The sequence below is a fragment of the Cetorhinus maximus genome, chromosome 28 (assembly GCF_964194155.1).
Source record: "Cetorhinus maximus chromosome 28, sCetMax3.hap1.1, whole genome shotgun sequence".
Lineage (NCBI taxonomy): Eukaryota > Metazoa > Chordata > Chondrichthyes > Lamniformes > Cetorhinidae > Cetorhinus > Cetorhinus maximus.
The window spans coordinates 13,426,295-13,450,873 of record NC_135906.1 but is presented as its reverse complement, the minus strand read 5'-3'; the positions used below and the strand labels follow the sequence as shown (position 1 = coordinate 13,450,873).

Genomic DNA, 24,579 nt, shown 5'->3' with positions numbered 1-24,579 from the left:
GACGTTTCGAGTCCTCGTGACCCTTCAACAGAACTAAGTAAAAATCCCTATTTTTACTTAGTTCTGTTGAAGGGTCATGAGGACTCGAAACGTCAACAATTTTCCCGATTCTCACTATGAACAACAATAAAGATTGAAGAAAATAAAACAGGGCTACAGGTGGAGAGAACAAAGGGGATTCTTCAGTTTTGGATCATTTTAATAAAGAAACACGGCCAAATATCTGCCTAAAACAGTGGGAGCAGTGAGTTAAAGAACCAAACTTGGAATCTCCGCTCCTTATGGTTACCCACTATCACCTTATGTAGAGTGTGCAGCACAGGAACAGGCCATTTGGCCCTCAAGGTCGATGCTTGTATTTGTTCTCCATACCTGCTTCCTCCTAACCCTCTCAGCATATTCCTCTGGTCCTATCTCCCTCACGTGTTTATTCAGCTTCCTCTTAAATGCATCTGTGCTATTCACCTCAACCATTCCCTGTGGTAGCGACTTGCACATTCTCACTATTCCCTGGGTAAGGGAGTTTCTTTGGGATTCCCAATTGGATTTATAGGGTAAATAGCGATGGGCAATGATTTTGCTATTAAAATCATTGCCCTTATAACAAATTAAAAATAAACCCAATTTGTCTACTGAAAGAGTTGAACAGTAGGGCAGGAAGAGAGGGTTGGACAATACGCTAGAGTACTTTTCATTGTGGTTAAGAAGCAGAGACTGATTCTTATCAGTAACAAGGATGTTTGATTAAGCTGCCAAGACATATAAATACACTTCAGTGGAACAGACCTTCCTGCTCTGTTACTTTTATGAAGCTTTCTAAAATTTTTGAAGGACACAAAAAGAGAGGGATTCCAAAAAAGATTACAGCAGGAATTTGGGAGCCTAATAATTTAGCTAAAGAAGAACTAGCGTTTCTTTAGTGCTTTATCGTGTTGTCAGGATGTTCCACAGGGTTTATGCCTCCGTTGGGTTACTTAGAAGTGCATTTGTTGCTGCCATATAGGCAACGACCCCTCCCCCAGCCCACCGACCACAAGTTGAAACAACTTCTCTAATGCCTTGGATGAGGTTTTGCCAACTGTAGGCTGCCGGCCTGGTATGTGATGAACGCGAAATCGCACGGACAACGTAAAATCGGCTTCGACTGGGTTTTTAATGGCCTTAAGTGGCCTCTTAATTGATGGCGGGCACGTCTCTGACTGCCACGCATGCCTGCCCACCTGAAGACTGCGCGCGTGCGGGATTACATCGAGAGGCTCGCCTGACGTCTTCTCGCGCTCTGTTACGTCCGATCGTGTCGGGCGCCAGTCCGCCCGTGAGCTGCCCCTGGTGTCACAGAATCACAGAATCTCACAGGGCAGAAGAGGCCCTTCGGCCCATCGAGTCTGCACCGACACGTGAGAAACACCTGACCTACCTACCTAATCCCATTTACCAGCACTTGGCCCATAGCCTTGAATGTTATGATGTGCCAAGTGCTCATCCAGGTACTTTTTAAAGGATGTGAGGCAACCCGCCTCCACCACCCTCCCAGGCAGTGCATTCCAGACCATCACCACCCTCTGGGTAAAAAGGTTTTTCCTCATATCCCCCCTAAACCTCCTGCCCCTCACCTTGAACTTATGTCCCCTTGTGACTGACCCTTCAACTAAGGGGAACAGCTGCTCCCTATCCACCCTATCCATGCCCCTCATAATCTTGTACACCTCGATTAGGTCGCCCCTCAGTCTTCTCTGCTCCAACGAAAACAACCCAAGTCTATCCAACCTCTCTTCATAACTTAAACGTTTCATCCCAGGCAACATCCTGGTGAATCTCCTCTGCACCCCCTCCAGTGCAATCACATCTTTCCTATAATGTGGCGACCAGAACTGCACACAGTACTCCAGCTGTGGCCTCACCAAGGTTCTATACAACTCCAACATGACCTCCCTACTTTTGTAATCTATGCCTCGAATGATAAAGACAAGTGTCGGTAGCTTCAATTAAATCTGGCTGAATGTCAAAGTGCGGGTCCAATGAAGCTAAGGTCCAATGTTTGACTCTTTGCTGATGCAGCTTTGACATCTGTGCTGCTCATCCCTTCTGCACTGTTTCTCCCCTCTGCTTCCCCGCTCCTCCACATAGACCCCAGGGGCTGAACCTTCTGAGGAGTGCCAATTGTGGATTGCTCCTATTTACCTACTTCTCAGTGGAGCTCCACGTTTCTCGCCCGGACTTCAGAACCGGACCGCCTGAGAAATGTGGAGCGTGCCTGCTCCAGGAGTACTTCCTTTGTGATGTGGGAGTGTCAGGGAAGGCCAAGCCACTCTCCCCATTTTACAGCACGAGCTGCCATATTCCGGTAAGCCTAAGCGTCCAAGAAAACACTTTGATGAGGTACGGAGAGACAGTAACCGTGTAATCTAAGTGGGTGAGCGGGTAGGATGGCAAGTGGAGGGGGTCGTGGCGGTGTCGGGAGGGTAGTCGGGGTTGGCAGGGGCTGGGGAGCGGCCTAGGGTGGCGGGGGTAGTCTGGGGCTCAGGGGAATAGATGGGTGATTGGGGAGTGGTCAGGGGGCAGTCTGGTGGTCAAGGGGGGTGCTCAGGGAGTAGGGTGGGGCAGGTAGTCAGAGGTTCGGAGTGTGGTCGGGTACTTGGGGGTGGGATATTTGGGGGGTCCAGTGGAGGGGAGGGGGTGATCAGTGGTATAGTCATCCAGGAGTTAGAAGTGGTTTTAACCTTCCTAACTTTTCCTGTACATCTATTCTTCCAAGTGAGTCAGAACCATCCGGAGTGTCTGACTCTAACTCGGAGTTTCGGAAGGTTCCAGACGCAGGGGGATTGCCCACCGGAAGTTGAAACTTCCTGGGCAGTTCCCGCAGAACCTTTGCGTTAGGGCCTTCCAATGAGTCCATCAGTGCATCTTTCGGGATCCGATCAGGGCCAAGATGTGACACCAGGTATAAAGAGTTGGGGAAATCAGAGGCTGTTCCAGGATTTTAGTGGAGAGATGGTAGGAGGGAATGCTGAAGGAAGATTGGGAGGGCTCTTTGCAATCACACCCCCCCCCCCATTCCCCTGGGTTTTGGGAATTATTGCGACAAAAATAACTGTGTGGTTTCCCTGTTCTTCAACAGTTAATATGGACTTTATCAAGCAGTTTTTAATGCTGTCTAATTCTAGAATCTGCACTGGTGAAGTTTGTACTGTTATTGTGGTCTAGGAAAGGAAAGAGGGAAAATTCGGAAAGGAAGTGATGAGATCTCCAACCAATGCATTAATCACAAATGGGACAAGCATTGTGTCAACTTTTGCTTAACCCTTGTTTCTGAAGGATCTATTGGAAAGCCGGGACTGTGGTACGTACTGTTTCGTTGTTCCGTAGCCCTCTCTATCCACAGCGGCCGAGATCCCCACAATCAGGAGAGGAAGCCCGTAGCCAAATGGGAGCATGTGTCGCTTTCCAAGGCAGCCTGCATTGAAAACTTTCACCACCATGAGGTAGAGCTGGATCCCCTCCAGGCACATCCAGGCAAACACAGTCAGGAAGAAGTAGTGCAGGAACCCAGCGATGATTGCACAGACAACCTGAGAGAGAACAATGCCATGAGTATTGAGCGTTCTGCGAGTGTCCTCACCAACAGAGGAGGAAGCCTTCCAGTGAGGTGGGATGGAGTCACCCATTCGCACATCAGCAGTGGGTTTGGGTTAGATTGGCTACAATGCGGAACTCAGCCCCAATCTCAGAAGATTCCATTAGCATGGTGCTTCATCATCCCTCCTATGTTATTCATATCACAGGAGATCATTCAGCCCCTTAATTCTGTTGCACTATTCAATTAGGTTCTTGCTGATCTGTATCTTGGGCCCCCAATTCTCTCTGCTGATCCATGCTTTCTTAATTGCCCTTTAGGAAATACTTAGATCTTTTTAAAGTCCAAATTGGATGACCTCATGCTCTGCCACGTTGAACTCTATCTGCCACAGTTTTGCCAAATCACTTAATCTACCAATGTCCTTTTGCCATCTCCTTCTCTCATCTAAACTATTTACTGTGCCACCTAATTCAGACACGCGTCTCTCTATTTCTGCTTCGGAGCTATTTAAAAGTACAGGAAAATCTCAAGCCCCAGCACAGGAACTATGGGCTGGATCGTCCCTATGCTTTGGGAAACGTGAGTGAGGCTGCTTCTCAAATTCGCGATCCCAAGCACCTCACCTCCTCCCACTCCCACAGAATTTTCATCCCTACTGGACGTGGGCTGGCAATAATCAGGTTTGCCATCTCACTAGGGCAGGCCCGAGGCAGCGACAGAGGTGGGCAAATGCCTAGGGGGCTGGTTGGAAAGCCGGCTGTGGCTCTCTGGGTCATCGGCTCAGTCCTCTACCTGGTAGTTAGGCCTCTTAGTCCCATCAACACCCTCACCTACATGCCCCCTCCATGCCCCCAAATACCCCCATTCCCCATCCATTGCCATATACCCCCTTTCCCCCTCGATGCCCCCATACCCCTCATGTCCCCTCTATGCACCTATGTATCCTCCATAGTCACTCACCCAGTATCTACTAGGTACGGACATCATGAGCCAAGTAATAGCAATGGAAAGCTTTCGAAATGGACTTTAAAAAATTGAACCTCTTACAAAATCCTAAAACTGTTAATCAAACACACAGACATTCTTGCTTCAGTGAAAAGACACTTTAGTTCAATCTTCTTAAGTGATCACGAGGTTGTTAAAAAAAAATAAGCACCCACTCAAAAACCACATCAAAGACAGATGATCCAATTATAATCTTGTGAAACTGTCAATAAAACAAAGTTCCAGTCTCCTGGACAACTGTATAAACAACCCCATGCTGTACTCAGACCATTAATAGTTTTTGAAACTCAGCCAAGCATTCATAATGGCCCCATATGTGTCAAACGTTTAGACCTCAATACAAGGACTTCTTTGAAATTGGAGGAACAGATGGCTGGGTTTTTTTCCCCAAGCTACAGCAAATGGCCTGTCACTCAAAGGAGTCTAGGAATAGATGGCTTGTTTTTTTTTTCTAACATTCTGCAGTCTGGACTTTCAAATCACTGTTCAGATCATGACAGCAGGGTTTCCTAGCATGATTTTCAAAAGTTTTGAATGCATTAGAGGACCTTCTGCAATTTTAAAATTCCTCTAATGCATCTCAACACTTATACAATGCTGGTCAATGTAGTGGACAATTTACCTTTGCAGTGCAGAGCCCATTGCATTAAAAAGATGTCTAACTTATCAGACAGAGTCTAATAATCACATCTGAAGTGGTAAATACTTTTCAAATTTACCTGTCAGAATGTTCTTGACCGCTCAGCAGCCTTCCCGCAAGATTTAAAAAGTGACTCATCTGGCATGGTTTCCACAGGCTTTCAAATCCTGCCTGTTGTGACTAAAACATCATGGGGCGTTCAATTCAAGTTTCCCCTCGACCTTTATAATGGGGCCCCGACATCACAGTATGTGTGTGCGGGGTTGTGACCCAACTCTTTTCCCACCTCGGGGGGGAGATGGTGTGGGGCGGAGATGGGCTTCATTTCACCAAAACCTGAATCAGCTCCTTGCCTGTGCGGCAAAGGAACATTGTGCCCCATCAGCCACACCCTGCCCCTTTGAATACATATCCATTATCCCTACTCTCTGTCTCCTGCCACAACCAATTTCTCACCCATCTCAATGGGTTGCCTCCGATTTAATTTCCTTTCATTTTTGTTAACAGTCTCTTAAGTGGCACCTTATCAAATGCCTTCTGCAAGTCTATATAAGGAGCATCCATAGGCTCTCCCTTATCTACCCTTTTGGAAAATTTCATGTTCGACTGGCATTCAAATGAGTTTGAGCAAGAACTCAACAAATAATTCTATTTGGAAAACTATCGCAATTTTGAATGAAATTTGCATCACTGACGGCCGCCAAAGCAGAAATTCCACTGCACTGTGTCTTCCTCCATGAACTCAATGTGGACAATGACGAATGATAGTATTTGGTGCCTGGGTTAGATACTCTGTTGGTGATCTGATGTTCAGAGATATTACAACTCAGACAAGACATTGATACTGAGCAATGGCTTACCTTGTTACTGGTTTGGGAAATGCCAACGAGGAACAAGAGCTCTGCTAAGAACAGACACAAGCACAGGTGGGTGTGGATGGTGGTCCGGGTGCTTCTAATTCCCCGACACATCAAGAACGTGACAAATGAAATGAAGAGGCACCCGAGTGAGATGCCTATTCCAATGTACGAAATGAGGCTGAGGTTCAACAGATGCCAGGGATCCTGCAGGAGAAGGAGGAGAAAGACCACTGTAACCAACGGTTAGATATGGAATGTTTCTATATAGAGCTTCAATGCCTTCAATTTGCTGATCACTTCCGTTTTGTCCACCTTGTTTTATGTCTTGTAATCCATCGTTTTGCCAGTCTGACCCACACGGGATGTTTCCCGGTCCGTTCTGAAATGGAGGGATTTCAGGACTAGCATTTTCACCTCTGGTTGTGAATCTTCACTGGGGTATAAGATACTCTGAACTCAGTGAGTAGATGCTGGGTACAGAGTCTGCTGACAAAAAGATCCTGGGATCATTCTGATCTATGCTAAGCTGGTTCATTTCAGTCGGGAGGTGGTTGAGAGGCTACAATGGACCTCAGTGACCCAGTTAAGAAGTGGGGATCAAACACGGTCTCCACTCTTTCCCATTACCCAATCATCACTGCTGTTCAATGTTACTGTTGGGTAAGGACATACTTGGGCTCAATTGTGATGACCCTCATTGTTGGATAGCCTGTCAACAACTTACTTATCAATTATCTACTCATGCCCCTTGAATTACCTTACAGATCAAAGGGTAGAGAAGAAACCATGGAAAACCAAGAAAGAAGTTAGGAGCTCCTGCCAAAGACACCAGAGCAGAGAGCGGTTCAAAGGCTTTTGAAAGCAGGATAAGCCCTGCGGTAAAAGTGACCAAAAGTGGCCACATGGGCAGAGAAAGGGAGATCTTTGAGGGGATGGTGTTTATTAGTGTAACAAACTGGAAACAGTCCCATAGAAATGGATGGCCAAGAAGAAACTTGGGAAGGGATGGAGTGGTGGGCAATCACAGGGGGAACTGAGAGAGAGAGTGAAGCATGCTGACACAGTCTAACACCATGCATAAAGATTGGTCGCTTGGGAAACACGCTGTAGGGTGGCTGATACCTAAAAAAAAAACAGGTGGAAGAGTCAGCAGCTTCAACAAACGATGGCAGAACATTGAAAAGAGGAAATACTGCCTCGCCTGTATCAGTGATACCAATATTGACACCATTCTCCAACTTCTTAAACATTTACTTCATTATTAACAAACCTGTGCATACTTCCTGTTTAACTTTCTGCTCTCCTGATTTGTGGTTATGCCTTCCTGCCAACATTTGCCATTGAAAGCACCAATGTAAACATTGAGAATGGACATCTTGTATGTAAACGGTAGCCTGTAACAATGTAGTTACACGTTCTGGCCAGAAGGTGGCACATGCAGTATCTGCAAATTCTATCATCATCTTGTGTATCTATACGTCAGAACTTATGCTTATTTGCAGACTATGATCAATGCTATTGGCAATTTATTAGTAAAATAACAGATTGTATCAGAAACCTTGGCAATGTGCAGCCTTTAGTGGGTGAAAGAGCATTTATGTTCTGCTGTGTACTATACCTGGGTTTCATACAATGCCATTAGCACTGCGAAGCTGGTTAGGTGCGAGCACTTGCAAGTGGTGTGTGTCATGTTAGACTTTACCACAGTGCAGCCCTGCCGGGACCAATGGCTTCCAACTCCCGTGCGGTTTAAGGCGATGCAGACCACTTGGACTCGAGGTTTCTTCTCCTAGATCAAGGGAACAATAAGTCAACATCACTTTTTAGATTTTACTCAGCAGACTAATTCAGTGCTCAGTCGCCTACATAAGGAGGCGCACTGCCTTAGCACCAGCAGCATGTCTCTACTCCATCTTGCAATGGTTACAACACAGCAACCTTTTCCGATTGTTCGGGTGAGCTGGTCCTGGCGAAGCAGGCAGAACCAGTGCTCTTGTGTGGGATTAGGGGGTGAATCCCCAGCACATGCTTGGGTAGTGGGGTGTATTTAAGCGGAGAGAGAGTGTGTACCCCATTTTGAATAGGGACATGGACCTCTCCGTACATGTAATGTGTTGAGTTTCTCTTTGTGCTGGAGAAAAGGGGTGATTAGTTCTGGTTAAAAGCAAAATACCGCAGCTGCTGGAGATCTGAAACAAAGAACAGAAAATGCTGGAAAAACTCAGTACGGACTCGAAGCATTAACTCTGTCTTTCTCTCCACAGATGCTGAGAGGCCTGCTGAGTTTTTTCCAGCATTTTCTGTTTTTGTGATTAGTTCCGGTTCTGGTTTCTATGACCTTCTGGCATAACAGGAAGAAGATGAGACGGAACAGGTTTTAAGTAGGCACAGAGGTTAGGGAAAGGAAGCGGGAGTGGGAAAGAACAGGAAAGGGAGGTCTGTTTTGTGGAGGGCAGGAGTGAACCCCCATTGGTGGCGTCATTCTGAACCACACATGAGTCATCCAAGCTCGCCGAGTCTCTCGCTGTGTTAACCTATGGAGAAAGTCTTGCCGCTCTCAAGGAAGACCAAATCTCGCGGCCATAAAAATAATTAGTTACTAGTGAATCCAATAGGGAATTCAGGAGAAGTATCTTTAACCTGAGAATGGAATTTGCTGCCACAAGGTATAATTGAGACAAATGGTAAAGTGGAAGCTGTATAAGCACATGAGGGAGGGGGTGGGGGGAACAAATAGAAGAATCTGCTGATAGAAGGAAGGAGGCTCATGTGGAGTATAAATGCCCAGGCGGACGATTTGGGCCAAATGGCCTCTGTCTATAGACATGCTGTATCTCAATGCCAACACCTCACTGACCTTTTCGTTTCGGAAGGTGATATTGACGGGTTCGATGAGGGCCTGCCTGTTTTTACGGGTCGAGGCGACGGTCAGCACGTGAGAGTTCAGCCGCATGTTCTCCTCTTCGTGGTCCAAGGAGCCATTAAGCGCGGTGTCCATCTGAGAGAAGGCGATCAGTGCCACGCCAGCCAGACCTGCCAGCGTAAAGTGAACGGTCAACATTCTACCCCGGCTGCACAGTTTCTATAGCAACTGCTCCCTCCCAGCCCTGCGGCCTGTTAATGATTCGGGCCTAGTCAAGGCATAGGTCCGTATAAATGGTTTGGGGTACGCACATGGTAAGACTAGCTTAGACTTAGACTTAGTTCCTCCTGTCTGCCTGCGGCAATGGGCAGCAAGACTCTGCCATCAGCCCCGGTCTATCGCAATCTCTTTTGCTCCAGCCCAGGTGGTATCCAGCTCTGGGAGATCCGCCTTAAATGTACTTTGCCGAGTCCTCTTTGACCAGCCCCGTCTTCTTCATCTGGTGGTGCCCATTCTACTGACACTCTGGTGGGGCATACGCCCAGGAGACAAAACACGTGTCCTTCCAGCCTCAGTCGTCTCTCCGTCAGGTTGGCCTGCTGGCGCATTGGCCAGTCCTCTGTAGCACTTCTTTGTTGGTGATGCCATCTCTCCTGGTGATACCCAGGATCCAACGTAGTCAGCCCCGGTGAAAGACATCCAACCTGCCTGACACCTTCTCTGGTCTTTTCGGTGTCTCGCTGGCATAGATTGTGGGCGGTACTACTGTGGACATGTAGAGTCGGACAAAGAGCAAAATTGTTTTTGGTCTGTTGGGTCCATGTGGCTGAACATTCCCACCTCTAAGTTAGAGGTAATGGGAAGAAACCTAATTGTGGGGCTTGATCTAGGCACTGAGGTGCAGTACTGAGGGAGTGCTACATTGTCAGAGGTGTTGTCTGGAGTCTTATGGAGGTGACGGGGTCCTCAGCTGCTGTCTGCAGAGCTGACTAGAGCCTCATATTGCCTGTACCTACCACAGGGTAAGACGTACCACATCATGTGACACTTAGCCACGAGGTAGGCCAGCACTGGAGCTTCCCCTGGGGCCATTGACACCAGGTGGGGGGGGAAGTCCGCCAAGAGCTGCCAAACAATCAGAGGCCATAAGCTGTATTGAACAGCAGCGCCATTGTGGGAGGCGGTGGGGGTGACTGCTGCCCATTTACACCCACTTGAGGCTGAGGACTGTCACTGGATCCCAGGCCACAGATGACGTGGTGGGGGTTGTGAGGGAGGGGAGAGAGGGTCAGCGGCCAAAGCAATGCGGGTGCTCCTCAGCGGGCCTCTCCCTTCCTGACGCGGGGCCCCCTCCAAACAGGCACTGAGTGCCGCTGAACGGGGAACCCCTAGGGTTTGCTTGTCACGTTCCTCAGATGACCAGGCCCCTGCCCATCGCTGGGTTAACACCAGCAATGGTGCAATGAGGTCTTTAAGCGGGCTGCCCGCAAATAGGCCGCTGTATTCCTTACCTTACAACAGAAGTAACCTGCCGGCTGTAAAGCATTAAATGGAAGTTTTCCTCTCTTTCTATGTAAAAGATTCCATGTCAAAGAAGAACAAGGAAGCTCTCCCCAGTATCCTGGTCGCTATTACTCCCTAAACCAACATCACTAAACACCGACTACTTCGTCATTCACCACAATTCTTGACAGAGGGACCTTCTTGTGTGTGTACGGTCGATCATATTTGGCCCATGTGGCTCAATGTCACAATTAACTGACGAAATAAATCTCCTCACCGTTAACCACGGAAGCAACACATTTTGCAGGTAAGCTCCACAATGTCGCTCCTTTTGCTTAAAATCAACCAGCGAATCAAATGTGAACTTTAAAACGACCAGTTCAATTCCCGGGATGGCGCTAATACCGGCCAGTCACACGTGGAGATTTACCGGGACAGTTTGGGGAAGGTTTGGACACAGGGCAGACAGGAGCAGGCCTGCCAGACAGGGTTGTGAAGGAAAGGAGGCATTTTTTTGGGGGTAGATTTTGGTTTTAATCCATTGTTAATGAAAATATTATGTCAATTAAAGAGATAAATAATTGAATGGCCAAATTACTGAGTGGCTGCTGTGACTGAAATTCAATTAGTTAATAATAAATCTGGAATATAAAGCTAGTCTCAGTAATGGTAGCCATGAAACATCGATTGTCATAAAAACCCACCTGGTTCACTAATGCCCCTTAGGGAAGGAAATCTGCCATCCTTACCTGGTCTGGCCTACATGTGATCCCAGACCCACAGCGATGTGGTTGACTCTTAACCTACCTCTGAAATAGCCTAGTAAGCCACTCAGGTCGAGACAGCTAGAGTTGGGGAGTTTGTGGCATAGTGGCACTGTCACTAGACTAACAGTCTAGAGACTGTGGTTAATGCTGTGGGGACCGGGTTCAAATCCCCCTACAGTAGATGGTGAAATATAAATTAAAACCTGGTACTAAAGTCTGATGTATGACCGTGAAATCATTGTCATAAAAGCCCATCTGGTTTACCAATATCCAGGCCCCCGGTCTGGTTTACATGTGACTCTGACATGAACAAGGGCAATTAGGAATGGGCTAATGATGCCCACATCCTATGAATAAAGTAAACCAGCACCTTGCTCACAATCTAAGTGTTGTGACATTACTGCAGTTACAAACCCCACTTGGACTTCAGGGGGTGAATCTTAATCTCTCCAGGCTGGGGATTGAGTGGGTTTTACATTTCACCCAATATTAGAGGGTGGGTGAGGTGGGAAAATCCTGCCAATTTCCCCCATGAGTGAGTTAGGATAAAAAATATAAATACCCCCTGGCACAGCCATAGTTGCAAATATTTGAGATGATAAAACGAGGGTTACCGGAATCTTCTTCGTCAGTGACCGCCCGCCAGTGAATGTCCATCTGGTTCCCCTTCGCTGACAGGGATGTTGTTTCCATGTCTGAAATGTTGTGACCTCGCAGCACCTCCATTTGAACTTCTAGAAAAACAAAGACAAAGTAGGGTTGCCAATCATGATTCAATGTATTCCTGGAGGTTCCACCACATGGTTTGCCCCTACTCTCCAGCCATTGGTCGGCCAACACATCCATCCTTGTGATGCATTGCCTTCCTACGCCAGTTGGAAAGCAAAAAGACTCGCTAGCCGATTGGATGATGCTTGACTGTCAGCCAAACATCCATTTTCAAAGGAAATAACAAAAAAAAAAACACACAAACTTTTTCAACGTCCCTATGACTTCTTTTCTTCAGGATTGTACACAGCAGTGTCCGGGAGACCCCTCTTCACTTCCTGGAGACTCCTGTCCAATCCTGGAGGGTTCGCAACCCTCAGCAAAAAGTGGGATAAATTTTAGTGACAGCGTAGCAATGAATAGTGGAGTTATGAACTTTAAAACGACCCAGTTCAATTCCCGGGAAGGCAGTAATACCGGCCAGTCGCACGTGGAGATTTACCGGGACAGTTTGGGGAAGGTTTGGACACGGGGCAGACAGGAGCAGGCCTGCCAGACAGGGTTGTGAAAGCAAGGAGGCATTTTTTTGGGGGTAGATTTTGGTTTTAATCCACTGTTATCGAAAATATTATGTCAATTGAAGAGATAAATGATCGAATGGCCAAATTACTGAGTGGCTGTTGTAGCTGAAATTCAATTAATTAATAATAAATCTGGAAGTTAACTCTCTATATGTGTATCAGACACAGCTTGGAGCACTCCCTGAATAAAAGACTCTTCCTTGTATGACTGGGAACGTTTGACCGATTTTCTCCATCCCACATGGGTTGACTCTTAAGCAAATTGGAACGGGGAGGCCCTTCAGCCCCTCGAACCTGTCCTGTCATTCGATCAGCTCACGGCCGATCCATATTTCAACTCCATTGGACCCGCCATGGATCTGTTACCCTTAATACACTTGCCTAACAAAAATCTGTCCAATCTCAGGTTGTGAAATTTTGAGTTGACACCCACCCCCTTTTCGGATAAGATGTTAAACTGAGGCCCCGCTGCTCTCCAAAGCAATCGTAAAAGATTCATTCCATGGCCTATTTCAAAGAAGAGCTAGTGAGTTCCCTTTGCTGTCCTGGACAGTATTTAACTCTCCATATCAACATCACTAAAACAGACAATCTGGTTTCTATCAAATTGCTGTTTCTGGGAGCTTGCTGTGTGCAAATTGGCTGCCGCACTTCCTTCATCACAACAGTGACTACACTTCAAAAAGTACGTCATTGGCTGTCAAGCGCTTTGAGGGGTTTGGCGGTCATGTTGGTTGCTAGCTTCTTTCAAGCCTTCCAATTTTTAGGCTTATAATACTCATGTTGCGCACCGCCTAATGACTATTTTTTAATGAGCCTCACATAAAAATCCCCCCTCTTTGTCTCTTGTTGGGAAAACAGAATACTGTTTGAGAGCTCTGAATCCACTTCTGATGAACGGTCATTGCAACCTGAGACAGTAACTCTGTTTCTCTCCGCAGACACTGCCTGGCCTGCTGAGCATTTCCAGCACTTTTTTTTTTTTTGCCTTCGTTTCTGCATAATGGGCCTCAGCTCGGTTTCCCCGTTCAAATCACAGAGCGCCCTTTAACCCCTTTGACCCCTCAAGGTAAGATGGCGGAGCTGGACCTGCCCCGTTTCCGTGGCACCTTACCTATGTTGCCAAAGGACATGTTCTTCTTCTCCTGGCCACTAAGCGTATACGTCACAGCCATCACTGACTTCTCCATGGACTGCAGGGACACTTCCAGCGCTCTCTGCCGATCCTGCGCTCCCAAATTTTCCATCAGGGAATGGTTTCTCAGAAGCTCGTTGGTTAACGACGTGAGGCTCTGCGGGATTCAAGCGGTCCCATCAGTGCGGCTACAACCTATTTTCTTAAGGGCCGTTAACTAGGGTCCGGCATTCCCACTCCAAATTTAAATGAATATGTATGCAGAAGTACAAGTGTATATTTAAAGAGGGACAAAATTAGGTCTAGACAATGTCCGGCTCATTAAAAATGGCAAGTAATACAGTGGACAGGTGAGTCGCAGGCTAGAGAAACACCTGTATAGCAACTGTAATATTTTTTATTCTTTCACGGGATGTGGGCTTCGTTGGCTGGGCCAGCATTTATTGCCCATTCCTAGTTGCCCTTGATAAGGTGGTGGTAAGCTGCCTTCTTGAACCGCTGCAGTCCATGTGGTGTAGGTACACCCACAGTGCTGTTAGGGAGGGAGGATTTTGACCCAGCGACAGTGAAGGAATGGCGATATATTTCCCAAGTCAGGATGGTGTGTGACTTGGAGGGGAACTTCCAGGTGGTGGTGTGCCCACGCAATTGCTGCCCTCGTTCTTCTAGATGGTAGAGGTCGTGGGTTTGGAAGGTGCTGTCGAAGGAGCCTTGGTGAGTTGCTGCAGTGCATCTTGTAGATGATACACAATTTACCACATGGATTGCTGATCCATGTTTAAGAAGGTGTCCCCTTCTCAAGGGCAATTAGGGATGGGCAATAAATACTGGCCTTGCCAGCGATGCCCACATCCTGTGAAAGAATAAAGAAAAGAACAAGTTGAATGGATTGAGTTTTGGGCAGTGATGAGTTGCAGTTTCTGATTGTTGGGAACATTAGGATCAGGAGGAGGACATTCAACCCCTCAATTTAAATAGATGACACCTGACCTGCACCTCAATTCCATTTTCCCAACTTTGCTCCACATCTCTCGACACACTAACCTAACCAACACCGATTAATCACTATCTTGAAAGTTCCAGATGTCTCCCAGCATGTTGGTCAAGGCAGTTTCAGATTTCCATAACCTTTAGTATAAAACAGGGGTTCCTGATTCCTCCCTGAATGGCCTAGCTGTAATTTAAAGATTTTGTCCTCTCGGTCCTGAGTCCTTGCCAGGGGAAATAGTTTCTTCATTTCTACCCTTTTTAATGTGTTAAACACCTCAATCAAGTCACTCAGCAAAAACACTCAAGAAGCTCGACACTATCCAGGACAAAGCAGTGGTCTCGATTGGCACCACATCTACCACCTTCAACGTTCATCCCCTCCACCACCGACGCACATTGGGAGATGTGTACCATCTACAAGATGCACTGCAGGAAATCACCAAGGCTCTTTCGACAGCACCTTCCAAACCCGAAACCTCTACCACCTGGAAGGACAAGGGCAACAGACGCATGGGAGCACCACCACTTGCAAGCTGCCATCCAAGTCACACACCATCCTGACTTGGAAATATATCGCCGTTCCTTCATTGTCGCTGGGTCAAAACCCTGGAACTCCCTTCCTAACAGCACTGTGGGTGTACCTACAGCACATGGACTGCAGCAGTTCAAGAGGGCAGCTCACCAGCATCTTTAAGGGCAATAAGGGATGGGGAATAAATGCTGGCCTAGCCAGCCACATTCACATCCCATGAATGAATAAAACAAAAACTCTCAGCCGTACATCTTCAAGTGAATACAAGCCAAGTTTAAGCATCTTGGCCTCATAATTTAACCCTCTAAACCCAGGTACTGATTCTGGTAAATCTTCATCTGCACTCACAGTGAGACCAGTGCATTCTGCATGAAGTGTGGTATCTGAAGCGGAAAGCATTACTCCTGACCAAGGTATTTATGCAGCTGAAGCATAACTTCCTAATTTCCTGCCTTTGGTATTCCAGTCGTCTTGAGCTAAAGGCCAAAATTCAATGTTTTTGATTGCTTTCTACTAACTGATCGATGTACTCGGACACCCAAATCTCTTCAGAAAATACTCAAGTTTTTGGTTTTATTTGCAGCTGTCGCCGAGAGATGCCTCAACACTCAGTCGACACCTAACTCTTCACATTTTGAGTTACGCATAAGTCTCACAATGAGCAACAACTTTCTTGAGCTCCACATTACCAATGATACCTTGTAGATAGCCGACGGCTTACCAGATAATTGGTGTTGCGCTGGTTATGCTTTATGAAGCGCAAATCTAAATTTGGCAACATACCCAAGACCCACTCATGTTATAGCTGCAAATCTTATGCAAATAAAATAGATGCAAGCCTTGGTTTTGTGGTGGCACGCTTGGCCTGAGTCAAAGCTTGTGGGTCCAAGTTTCACCTGAGCACAAAATCTAGACTGGCAATTTTTCTATTTGTTCCTGGCCTGTGGGAATCGCCGAAAATGCAGGCATTTGTTGCCCTTGAGAAGGTGGTGGTGAGCCATCTTCTTGAACCACGGTAGTCTATATGGGTGGAGGTGCCATTAGGTCGGGAGTTCCAGGATTTTGACCCAGTGCATTACTGAGTGAGCGTCGCAATGTCAGAGGTGCCATTTTCCTCTCTCTCAAGTGGGCATAAAAGACCCCACGGCACTCTTTTGAAGCAGAATAGAGAAGATCTACCCTCCCTGCATCCCACCACATCCTCCGTCCCTACCTGTGTCCTGGCCAATATTTATCCCATAACCAATGATCAGATCATCACTGATCATTATCTCATCTCTGCTTATGGGATCTTGCTGTGTGCTTCTGTCTGTTGCATTACAGCAGTGCAGGCACTTCATAAGTCTTTTGTTGGTTCAACATACTTTGGGATGTCTTGGGGTCATGAAAGATGATAGAAATGCAAATTCTTTCTATCTAGCATTCTTTGGAAAATAGGCCCAAAACCCAAGCTTGTGTCATACCTGAAAATGCTTCAAGCCTGTACATTAAATTGGGTGCTGTAACAATCACCTCCCTCCGCATCCCGACCCCTCATTGACCAGTGGGTAGATGCACTATCTGATGTATTACTGACCCTCAGAGCCCCTTCAACCTCTGAAATAGTACGTAAAGCTACACTGAGAGTCTGTGCCTTGCAAAAGGGAAGGGACAGGAGCCAAGATCCGTGATTGTGGTCCGTTGGCTCCTGCACATCTGGTGAGTGGAAATTTAGGATTGAGATGAGATAGAAAGCCATAGAGATGGTTGCATAGCCTGAGCTAGTCACTCCCTGAGCTAATACATGGGGAGAAAATGGGTTGATCAAGGGAGGGACTGGGGAGCTAATGAAAAGTGTTTAATTGTGTAGACGTTTCCACTTGTGGGTGGAACCAGAACCAGAGGCCATGAATGTAAGGTAGTCACTAATAAATCCAAGTGGGGATTCAGGAGAAACATCTTCACCAGGAGAGTGGGTAAAGTGTGGAACTTGCTACTACCCGGAGTAGTTGAGTCAGATAGCTTAGATGCATTTAAGGGGGAGCTAAATAAGGACATGAGGAGGAAAAAGGAGAAGCAGGTTATGTTGATGGGGTTAGGTGAAGAGGGTTGGGAGGAGGCTTATGTAGAATATATAGACAGACATGGACCAGTTGGGCTGAGTGACCTGTATCTGTGCTGTAAATACTGAATAATAGCCAATGGTTATTCTGACCCATCTTAGCTTGGGGGTGAAAAGGGCAATTGGTAAAAAGAAATGAATTGCAACCGAGGTCTCAAATCAGAGTTCTGTGTTTGAGGCAAGCATAGGAACCATTTCTAAATAACGTTCCAAGTGAGTCCAATCTCCCCTTCATGCTGCTTACCATCAGATACTGCTCAGAGTCAAAATCCTCTTCACTGTGTAACTTCTCACACACATTGTGATCCCGGAAGAAGCCGATGACCGAGCAGTATGGAGTGTCAACCTCATGTACTGGCTCAGGAGTTGAATTGGTCTCCTGGAAAGAGAGAAAGAGAGAGAGACAGAGAGTCAAATCCATATACTTTAGTACATTAGAAGATACAAGGGCAGCATTTCCATGGCACATGGGTACATGTGCACAAGCCATGACTGTTATGTGTAATTCTCAGGAAGAATATTATTGCCATGCACTAGGCACCATCCCAACTCTTAGCCTGAAGACATATTATTGAGTTACTGGATGTTCGATGATACCACACGTAGGGTGTTGGGGATTACAATCTGTATGGAGTAGGCAGTAGGGTTGCCAATTGTGATTAGATGTTATTCCTGGAGATTTCAGCAAATGACTTGCCCCCGCACTCCAGTCATTTGTGGCCAACACATCCATCCTTATGTCTTCCTAGACCAATTGGAAAGCAAAAAGTCTTATTGCCCAATTGGATGATGCTTGACTGTCAGCCAAACAGCCTTTTTTTGCCCACTTTTAATATTTTTATACTTGGTAAAGAAAATGACAGAAAAAAGACAATCTTTTTTAATGTCCCGATGAGTTTTCTCCAGTGTTGCACACAGTAGAGTGCTGGAGATTGATCTTCAATTCCTAGAGTCTCCAGACAAATCCTGGAGAGTTGGCAACCCTGCGGAAAAGAAAGAGTGCACATTCTTGCGTGAAGGTTATGGAAAGAAATTTGTGATTATATTTTTTTGGTTCTGGGACAAATGAATTACTAAATGGATAGTTTTGAGTCTGTGTATAACAGGCAGCAAATCAGTCTCTAATATGAAAAAAACCTTGCGTAGAATGCACATTTCATATAAATATTAAATCCACTTCCCTTTCCCACCTTCTCAGTCAAACTCTGTTGACAACACTGTCATTATAATCTTCCAATGCACAAGTGCAATGCTCCTAGAGATTTTTTTTAAATTTACCCTTGAGGTGTGGGTGGCACTGGCAAAACAACATTCCTTGCCCAGTCCCCTGAGACAGTCATTTAGTATTGGACTGGAGTCACAAGTAGACCAAACCAGGTAGGCATGGCAGGATCCCGTTTGCTGAAGGACATTAGTGCACCAGTTGGACTTTGAGAACAAGCTGGCCAAGAATACAGTAAAAATCTTGTGTGGAGCTTGCACTTCCTTCAATTGTCACACTTCCGTCTTGTCAAACTGTCCCACCATGCTCTCACATGACAATGCCCTGTTGTTTGCAAACACCATCTCCTCTGAGTCGCCGTGAGCAATGCCACAGGTCGTCTGCTAGTAAAGAAACAAAATGTGTTCCACTCATACATCGCAGCTATACAAATGAATTTGTGTCAGCGGCATTAAGGATTGGACAGCTCAGGCCCTTGCAGCTGCAGAATTCTTCTAACTTGAGCTCACCTAAAACTCTGCTTCCCGGATCCTAATCTACAATCCCAATCTCAAACGCAGTGAGGGACGGGCAATGAAAATGCTGGCCTAGCCATTGAAGCCCATATCTTGTGAAATAATTATTTTAAATGAAAGTGCTGATCACCCATCAGCCCTGTGCTTACTGATCGTTCCCAGTCTAGCAAAGTCTCGGTTTTGAAATTCTCATCCTTGATCGCAAATCTGTCCAAGGTCTCACCTCTCCCTAACTCTGTAAACTTCTCCAGCCCTAAAACCCTCTGAGAACAAGTCTCTAATTCTTTTCCCCTGTGTTTCCCAATTGTAATCACTCCTCCATTGGCTGCCTGGGCCCTAAGCTTTGCAATTCCCTTCATAAACCTCTCTCTCTCTCTCTCTCCTCCGTGAAGATGCTCCTTAAAACCCATTTCACTTCCTGTCTAAAGCCCCCTTGTGTGGCTCTGTGTCAAACTTTGCTTGATAACGCTCCTGCAAAGCACCTTGGGAAATTTTAATAGGATATAAAAGCAAGTTCTTATTCAAAACGTGCTTCCTTGAAATATCTGGACATTTTAATCGGGAGCAATTAAAAGATAAAAGGTATAACTGAAACTCGCTCTCGTGACCGGTTCCTCAGATACCAAATGAATTAAAAATCCCTCCATCTGGTGATAATTATTGAGGTCTCTTTTCTGTTTAAGCAGAAGCACTTGCTAACCTTCTTTTATAACACTTACATCAGAAGCACAGCATTACGTTTCTCAATGGGTGAGAATTGGGCTGCATTAGAAGCCCACATTAAATCTTCAAATGCGGGTAATGCTCATTTCTTCCGTGACACCGTCTGCCTTCACTTTGTTCCAACGTTAAAATCAAGTTCCGCCCACGAGCCACATTAAGTGACATTGTTTTGAGGTTTATTTCCCACCTGTCCTTTTTAGCGTTATCTATTTCAGTTCGAAGATTAGAATATGACTTTTTTTTTCCAAATGACATTTGGCATTTGTACCTCACCTGGTACTGCAAAGGACAACAAGTGGCTCCTTCCGACAAGCTGAGAAGGTAATGTTATTTATTAGTGTAATGCAAATCAAGGTTATACAAGGTTAGGGAGAGCTAGTGGCTTCGTGGTATTGTCACTGGGCTAGTATTCTAGTGACCCAGGGTAATGCTCTAGGTTTGAATCCCATGGTGACAGATTGTGAAATTTGAATTTAACAATAAAAAAAAATCTGGAATTAAAAGTCTGATGACCATGAAACTTGTTTGCAAATCTGTCCAAAGTCTCACCCCTCCCCCACCTCTGTGATCTTTTCCAGCCCCAAAACCCTCTGAGAACAAGTCTCTAATTTGTTTGCCAATTTTAATCGCTCCTCCATTGGCTGCCTCTTGATGATTGGTCATAAAAACCCATCTTGTTTACTAATGTCCTTTCAGGGAGGAAAGGTGTTGTCCTTACCTGGTTTGGCCTACATGTGACTCCAGGCCATGCGGTTGACTCTTAAGTGCCCTCTGAACAAGGGCAATTAGGGAGGGGCAATAAATGCTGGCCTAGCCAGCGATGCCCATATCCCATGAATGAATTAAAAAAAAACTCTGCTCAATCCAGAGTCTATGTTTTTCCTTTTATTATTTCTGAATTCATGGGATGTGGGAATCACTAGCAAGGCCAGCATTTAATGTCCATCCCTGGTCTCCCTGGAGAAGTCGGTGGTGGGCCGCCTTCCTCAGCAGCTGCGGCCCACCTGGTGAAAGTGCTGCTAGGTCGTGGGTTCCAGGATTTGACCAGTGATAATGAAGGAAAGGTGATATCGTTCCAGGTGTGTGAATTGGAGGGGAACTTGTAGGTGGTGGTGTTCCCATGTGTCTGCTGCTCTTGTCCTCCTAGATAGTAGAGGCTGCGGGATTGGTCGCTGTTGAAGGAGTTGCCGCTGTGCGTCTTGTGGATGGTGCACACTGTGCGTCGGTGGTGGAAGGAGTGAATGGCTAAGGTGATGATGGATGGGTGATTATTTTATCAAGAGGGACATCCTCATCAAAACATCTTTTGATCTCCTGTTTTAAGGGGAACTAAAGGGTCAATTCACTTAACCAACACTCGCAGAGGTGAACTAGACATAGAGAGCTAAGATTGGATAATACAGCTACAGTGTTGTAGTCCTGTCCCAACCTATACTCACTAGGAGCATGGGATTGGTTGCTTCAGGTTCCTCTCCCTCACAGCCACTGAGGCATCGAACTAGGTAATGTTTTTAACAACTCTAACCCTCAATCTCCCTTCTCAACTGATATCAATGGAGGAGTCCATAGACCCAAGCCAAATATCTTCTCTAAGGGTCTAAACAATGTTCTCAGTGAGCTCCTTGTGTCAGTCATTGCTCAAAGGGTAGCCCTCTCAACTGAGTCAGGTGTTTGTGGGTTCAAGTCTTGCTCCAGAGACTTGAGCACAAAATCTATGTTCCAATACAGTACTGAGGGACTGCTGCACTGTCAGAGGTGTTGTCTTTCAGATGAGAAGTCAAATCAAGGCCCCATTTGCTCTCTCACGTGAGAAATCCCATGGCATTATTTCAAAGAAGAACATGGGAGTTCTCCCCAGTGTCCTGGACAATGTTTGTTCCTCAACAAACCAATGATCATGATGACATTGCAAGTTTGTTGTACACAAATTGGTTGAGTTTATTAAAGAAAGTGATTAATTGGCTGTAAAGCTCTTAGGGATGTCCTGAGGGTGTGAACAGTGCAAGACGTTCTTTTTTCATTTCAACAAGTTCCTTCATTGAGCAGCTTGTGATCTGGTAATGTCCTCTCTCGATCATCTCGATCAGCGGTTGGTTTATCTCAAGTATTTCAATCCAGGTTGGTACCTGTGTCCATTTTTAACCAACATTCAGATAAGAATAGGGTAGAGTCAATGTCCAGCTATCCATGAGTCTTGGTAGTTATTTATACAAGTACCTTGTCCGAGGTGGACTGAAGAATTTTAATTCTTTTCAATCAGTCAACCCCATAAGTTATTGTTTTTAGAGGCCGAAGAATGAAGAGGATCAGGAGATAAAACCTCCAAATCCAATTTGGTCTTCACTCAAATTTTGCACTGGTGATGGTTCCATCATGGGTTATAACATACAGGTAGGAATCCTCTTTATCTACTCTTCAGTTTAGAGCTGATGCTGAACCTTTGAGGACACTCTGACTGACATTAACAAACTCAGCACAAGCTGAGGCTTCAAACTGTATTTTTCCACATCAAAGAAAGGAAAGTGTTGCAATTATATAGCACCTTTCACATCCTCAGGGCATTTCAAAGTGCTTTACCGCTGATGAAATTCTTTTGGGCCATTGTAGCCTAGGACACGTGACTACCAATTTGCCCGCAGCAAGCTCCCACAAACAGCAAAGCGATAATGACCAGCTAATCTGTTTTAGTGATGTTGGTTGAGGGATAAATATTGGGCAGGACACAGGGGAGAACATTACTCTTCTTTACAATAGTACCATGGCGAGGTTTTGTGTCCATCTGAGGAAGTAGATAGGGCCTCTTATGAAAGAAAAGCTTTAAATTATATTAATTATTCCCAGTCATGCATTCATGCACTAAGCCATAGAGAGGGCCAAGCTGCCTTATTATTAGTTCTGCAATGGACACAAGTGCCATGCATCAGATAGCAACTGTAGCTCTCATTTATTAGTGATTGGCTTTGAGAACTATCAAGAAAGTCAGGTTCTTCCCACCCAGGAAGTCCAAGGGCAGCAGACATATGTGAACACTGTTACCTCCAAGTTCCCCTCCAAACCACACACTGACCCACACACGCATTCCCACACAAACACATGATTCTCACTCAGACATATGTCCCCGTTCCATCATCGTCACTGAATCAAAATCCTGGATACCCCTCCCTGACATGACTGTGAAGCACCCTCACCTTCATGGACCACAGTGGTCAAGAAGAAGACCCACCGCCATCTTCTCAACGGCAACTTGTGATGGACTCTAAATGGTGGTTGTGGTGTTCAATTGTTCAATTGATCTGTGTTTGATAATGACAGCCTGGTAAACTGATCTATGCTCACTGTGTTTGATTGGTTAAGTCTGCATGTGGAGTCAGAGCAAAGGAAACAGATACCACAGAATCTAGTAGAACTCAGAGCTGGATTAACCATGAGTGTGGACATTTTGTGATTGCAGAGGTATTTAGAAACTCTTGTAAATAAACCTGTTGTACACGTAACAACTGAAGATATCTCTACATTGCTCTGAGGCAAATCAAATATAAAAAATATGCAAGAAAGTGGCGAATACACAACAGCGGCCTTGCCAGTGAGGCCCACATCTCCAGAATGAAGTAAAAATAAGTAATGTCAAAGTGAAAGGAAATGGGAGACAGCCTACCTGCATTGACTCTGCCTCCAAGGTTATGGGTGAGCAGTTGGTGAAATCATCAGAAGGACAGTCAAATTCTAGGGAGAAGTACAGAAAAGTGAAGCACGGCAGAATTTTATCATTTGTCTACAGTAGTTTCTCATATCCAAAGACATCAATAAAGCAACCTATAATTCCATAACAAGATCATGGATCCATGAATATGTGCTAAATTGATCCCCTAGAAATGAACTTTGGTCAAGAGGTTGGAAAAATGCATCACAGAAAAGACCCATAAGACTGACCTCTTTGACCAAGCTTTTGGCCACCTGTCCTCATATCTCCTTATGTAGCTCGGTGTCAAAGTTCATCCACTGTACTTTGGGCCATTTTACTACCTTAAAGGTGCTATATTAATGCAAGTTGATCTCTGTAGTCTTCTCCGACCCTACAACCCACCGTGATATCTGCGGTCCTCTCATTCTGGTCTCTTGGGTATTCCCGACTTTAATTGCTTCACCATCGGTGAATGCCCCTTCAGCTGGCTAGGCCCTAAGCTCTGAAATTCCCTCCCTACATCCTTCTGACTCAATATTTCGCTTTCCTCGCTTAAGACACTCCTTAATACCTGCCCGCTTTGATCGAGCTTTTGGTCATCTGAAATAACATCTCCTTATGTGGCTGGGTGTCAAATTTTATAATATTTTGTTTTATAACACGTCTGTGAAGTGCCTTGGGATGGTTCATGACATTGGAAGTGCTATATGAATGTAAGCTGTTGTTGTACACTCCATTGACTTAGCAACCTGTTTCTGCTCTGTCGTCGTATTTCCCAGGACCTTCAGTTAGGCAGCCTTGGCATCTGCCTAAGTCGGGTGAGAACCTCAGGAATTCATGCACATTGGGGGTCCTGTGACCTACGCAGGGTGGGAAAGCAATTTTAACGGTCTATTGGACAGAGTCTGCCCCCGATGATCAATTCAGCCTAATCTGGCAGGCAAACCTGAAAGTGATGGGACGTGGGCTTGATCTAAAGAGCTGCTGGAAATGGTGGCCGAGTGGTAGTGTCACTGGATGTATAACCCAGTAGGCCCAGGCTAATGCTGTGGCCTCAAATAGGCTCAAATCCCACCATGGCAGCTGGTGGAATTTGAATTTAATAAATCTCCAAAATTATGTTCATCTCAGTAATGGGCATCCAGGGCTGGGATTTTCCTTTCCAAAGTCAAATT

The 24,579-nt window shown here is 45.8% G+C and overlaps 1 protein-coding gene across 1 annotated transcript in view; it reads right to left on the bottom strand.

Moving 5' to 3' along the window:
* The window catches only part of LOC144668810 (adhesion G protein-coupled receptor E3-like), a 92,995-nt gene that overhangs the window by 15,100 nt on the left and 53,316 nt on the right, over window positions 1-24,579 (bottom strand). Inside the window, exons 7-14 of the mRNA XM_078531184.1 lie at window positions 23,378-23,445; window positions 17,507-17,641; window positions 13,619-13,796; window positions 11,830-11,949; window positions 8,940-9,115; window positions 7,701-7,871; window positions 6,083-6,286; window positions 3,349-3,569 (exon numbers count right to left, since the gene is read on the bottom strand). Of these exons, the coding sequence (XP_078387310.1) occupies window positions 3,349-3,569; window positions 6,083-6,286; window positions 7,701-7,871; window positions 8,940-9,115; window positions 11,830-11,949; window positions 13,619-13,796; window positions 17,507-17,641; window positions 23,378-23,445 (1,273 nt within the window). The remainder of the gene's footprint in view (window positions 1-3,348; window positions 3,570-6,082; window positions 6,287-7,700; window positions 7,872-8,939; window positions 9,116-11,829; window positions 11,950-13,618; window positions 13,797-17,506; window positions 17,642-23,377; window positions 23,446-24,579) is intronic.